This window comes from Haplochromis burtoni, unplaced genomic scaffold (assembly GCF_018398535.1).
Source record: "Haplochromis burtoni strain Fernald_Lab_line unplaced genomic scaffold, NCSU_Asbu1 Contig_1029, whole genome shotgun sequence".
In the NCBI taxonomy this organism is placed as follows: Eukaryota; Metazoa; Chordata; class Actinopteri; order Cichliformes; family Cichlidae; genus Haplochromis; species Haplochromis burtoni.
Genome location: NW_024583390.1, coordinates 18904 through 22873, shown reverse-complemented (window position 1 = coordinate 22873; position 3970 = coordinate 18904). Strand labels below are relative to the sequence as shown.

Genomic DNA, 3970 nt, shown 5'->3' with positions numbered 1-3970 from the left:
TCTCTGGTTCCAGTGAAAATGGTTCAGCTTGGTGAACCAGCAACCTTAAAGTGTGATATACCCATGGAGATCAGGAGTAAAGTATACTGGTACAGGCAGAGTGTTGGGGATACACTTAAATTAATTGTGACACTGTATCGAGATACAGAACCTGTGTATGCTTCTCCGTTTTTGAAATCAAGATTTCCTGCAAAGAACGCAAACAATTTTAGCAAACTGACTATTCTGGAGACAATCCAAGAGGATGAGGGAATTTATCATTGTGGAACCACAGCATGGCATAATCTTGAATGGAGTGGGACATATTTGTTAGTTAAAGGTAATAAACAGACCAACTTTTACAAACTTTTTAATCTTTCAGAGTATTTTTTGAAGAATGTCATTGTAATACATTTTATATTATGCAGGAAACACTGAAAGGACATCAAACTATATTGTTGTACAGCAGCCGACAGAATCAAATCCACTGCGTCCAGGAGACACAGCAACTCTACAGTGTTCAGTTCTCTCTGATTCTGAGAACAAGACGTGTGCAGGAATTAATAATGTTTTCTGGTTCAGAGCTGGATCTAATAAATCTCATACAAACATCATTTACACTCATGGAAATAGAACTGATCAATGTGAGAAAAGATCTGACCATCAGAAAAGATGTTTTTATCAGCTTTCTAAGAACGTCAGCTCCTCTGATGCTGGGACTTACTACTGCGCTGTGGCCACATGTGGGGAGATATTATTGGGAAACGGAACCACAGTTGAACTTGGTATGATTTTGTTTCATTTGCTGGCATTTATACTAAACTATGTTAATATCAAGATAAGTTATAAGACTTTTTAAGAATGTAATTTTTGTGTTCTTTTTTGTAGAGCGAACAACACAGCTCGTGTTTAATCAAATGGCAATATTAATAAGCTGTTTGGCCATTTCAGTCATTGGAAATGTTTTCCTCATCTGCAGACGAAGTGTATGTAAGAAAAGTAAAGGTAAGAGTTTTCTGAAGGTAAAGAGTCATGCCTTTTACAAACAAAATCTTTAAATGAGTTTTCCTATAACACCATAAGGTAAACTTTTGTTAATTAATTGTTAATGAATCTGTACGACACCACAATGACTGCCTTTACTTTGTGTACCTGAATTTGTTTAATGCATGTATCTATGTCTATGAGTGAGATTTTTGTGACAATAAATTCACAAGGTAATATCACATTTAGTGCATTTCATTATTATAATTTATTGTTACAATGTATATTTTAAGGACACGAAAGCGCTATGACAGAAGTCCAAACCGACAATTTCTTCCAATCAGTAAGTAAGAGAAATTACAGCTGTTCAGTTCAAATATGTCTAAAGAGTTCCTCATCACAATCTAAACTATGTTTGTGTATTCTTATTATAACACAGACTGAAGCTGATATAAACTACGCTGCACTGAATTTCTCTGAACGAAAAACCAGAGGAAGAAGGAAGAGGGAGTTTACTGAGACTAGTGTCTACTCCTAAATGTTGATGAAGTATCAACATATTGAGTATGTCCTTGAAAATAAACCTGACATCCCTTTACAGAGTCTATGTTTGTGACTTTTTGGTATTGTTAGTTTCAGTCTTTGTCATAAATTTGCTTCATCACTAATGCAATTTGTGCTGTCAGTATTTGTTGTACTTGTGACATCAGTAGTTTTTTATCTGTGAAAAATGGTTGCCTTGGTTTTCACAGTTAGAAGAAGATTACATTTAGTGCCTATGACACTTTAGTTCACACTACAGGCATCAGGTTTTATTGGGGGGGGCAGTTTTATTTTAAGGGCTGGGGCTGGTGTTGGGATGTTTAATTACTTTGCACAAGAGTTCTTTCAGCATAAATACACATCTATGTGCTTATTTCACCTTCTGTCACTGTCCTGGATCTTCACTCAACTGTTTTGAGTTGCACTTTCTTGTTCTTAGTTAAGCGTATCCTGAGTTTCCTCAGATCTTTGTCATGTCCAGTGTGTGAATGAGTAGATGACTGAATGGAGTGTAAAGCGCTTTGAGGTCCATAGGGACTAAGTAAAGCGCTATACAAATACAGGCCATTTACCATTTACCATGCCGTCGTTATATCCTTCATGTTGCATACGCTCTATCAGTCAATGTTAGCATTTCAGTAAGCCTACTCCAGTTAACTGTGCTTTATGTTTTGTCATGTTTGCCAGTTCAGAAAAGATGTTTTTATCAGCTTTCTAAGAACGTCAGCTCCTCTGATGCTGGGACTTACTACTGCGCTGTGGCCACATGTGGGGAGATATTATTGGGAAACGGAACTACAGTTGAACTTGGTATGATTTTGTTTTATTTGCTGGCATTTATGCTAAACTATGTTAATATCAAGATAAGTTATAAGACTTTTTAAGAATGTAATTTTTGTGTTCTTTTTTGTAGAGCGAACAACACAGCTCGTGTTTAATCAAATGGCAATATTAATAAGCTGTTTGGCCATTTCAGTCATTGGAAATGTTTTCCTCATCTGCAGACGAAGTGTATGTAAGAAAAGTAAAGGTAAGTGTTATCTGAAGGTAAAGAGTCATGCCTTTTACAAACAAAATCTTTAAATGAGTTTTCCTATAACACCATAAGGTAAACTTTTGTTAATTAATTGTTAATGAATCTGTACGACACCTCCTTCCCCACAATGACTGCCTTTACTTTGTGTACCTGAATTTGTTTAATGCATGTATCTATGTCTATGAGTGAGATTTTTGTGACAATAAATTCACAAGGTAATATCACATTTAGTGCATTTCATTATTATAATTTATTGTTGCAATGTATATTTTAAGGACACGAAAGCGCTATGACAGAAGTCCAAACCGACAATTTCTTCCAATCAGTAAGTAAGAGAAATTACAGCTGTTCAGTTCAAATATGTCTAAAGAGTTCCTCATCACAATCTAAACTATGTTTGTGTATTCTTATTATAACACAGACTGAAGCTGATATAAACTACGCTGCACTGAATTTCTCTGAACGAAAAACCAGAGGAAGAAGGAAGAGGGAGTTTACTGAGACTAGTGTCTACTCCTAAATGTTGATGAAGTATCAACATATTGAGTATGTCCTTGAAAATAAACCTGACATCCCTTTACAGAGTCTATGTTTGTGACTTTTTGGTATTGTTAGTTTCAGTCTTTGTCATAAATTTGCTTCATCACTAATGCAATTTGTGCTGTCAGTATTTGTTGTACTTGTGACATCAGTAGTTTTTTATCTGTGAAAAATGGTTGCCTTGGTTTTCACAGTTAGAAGAAGATTACATTTAGTGCCTATGACACTTTAGTTCACACTACAGGCATCAGGTTTTATTGGGGGGGGGCAGTTTTATTTTAAGGGCTGGGGCTGGTGTTGGGATGTTTAATTACTTTGCACAAGAGTTCTTTCAGCATAAATACACATCTATGTGCTTATTTCACCTTCTGTCACTGTCCTGGATCTTCACTCAACTGTTTTGAGTTGCACTTTCTTGTTCTTAGTTAAGCGTATCCTGAGTTTCCTCAGATCTTTGTCATGTCCAGTGTGTGAATGAGTAGATGACTGAATGGAGTGTAAAGCGCTTTGAGGTCCATAGGGACTAAGTAAAGCGCTATACAAATACAGGCCATTTACCATTTACCATGCCGTCGTTATATCCTTCATGTTGCATACGCTCTATCAGTCAATGTTAGCATTTCAGTAAGCCTACTCCAGTTAACTGTGCTTTATGTTTTGTCATGTTTGCCAGTGCTACCTTTTAAGTTCATGTTTGTTTGCAAAGTTCTGCATTTGGGTCCACTCTCTACCTGCCACACAGCATCCCTTGATTGAATGACGTAACAAAGAACAGGGGGAAACGGAGTACTTAAATACACACATGAGGCAATTACAAATATGGAACATAGCTGGGAAAAGCAAAGCACGGCCACATAGGGACAGACAACCATTCACACTCACATTCAC

At 36.5% G+C, this 3970-nt stretch overlaps 1 protein-coding gene across 1 annotated transcript; it reads left to right on the top strand.

Annotated features, from left to right (window-relative positions):
• On the top strand, positions 1-3332 carry LOC121812998 (the record flags this gene model as incomplete). The annotated part of the gene is made up of 9 exons (XM_042216366.1): positions 1-319; positions 408-764; positions 868-984; positions 1257-1306; positions 1403-1489; positions 2199-2316; positions 2420-2536; positions 2818-2867; positions 2964-3332. Coding segments are annotated over 9 exons (1314 nt in total), but the record flags the coding sequence as incomplete, so codon positions are not given.
• Between the last annotated feature and the right edge of the window lie 638 nt (positions 3333-3970).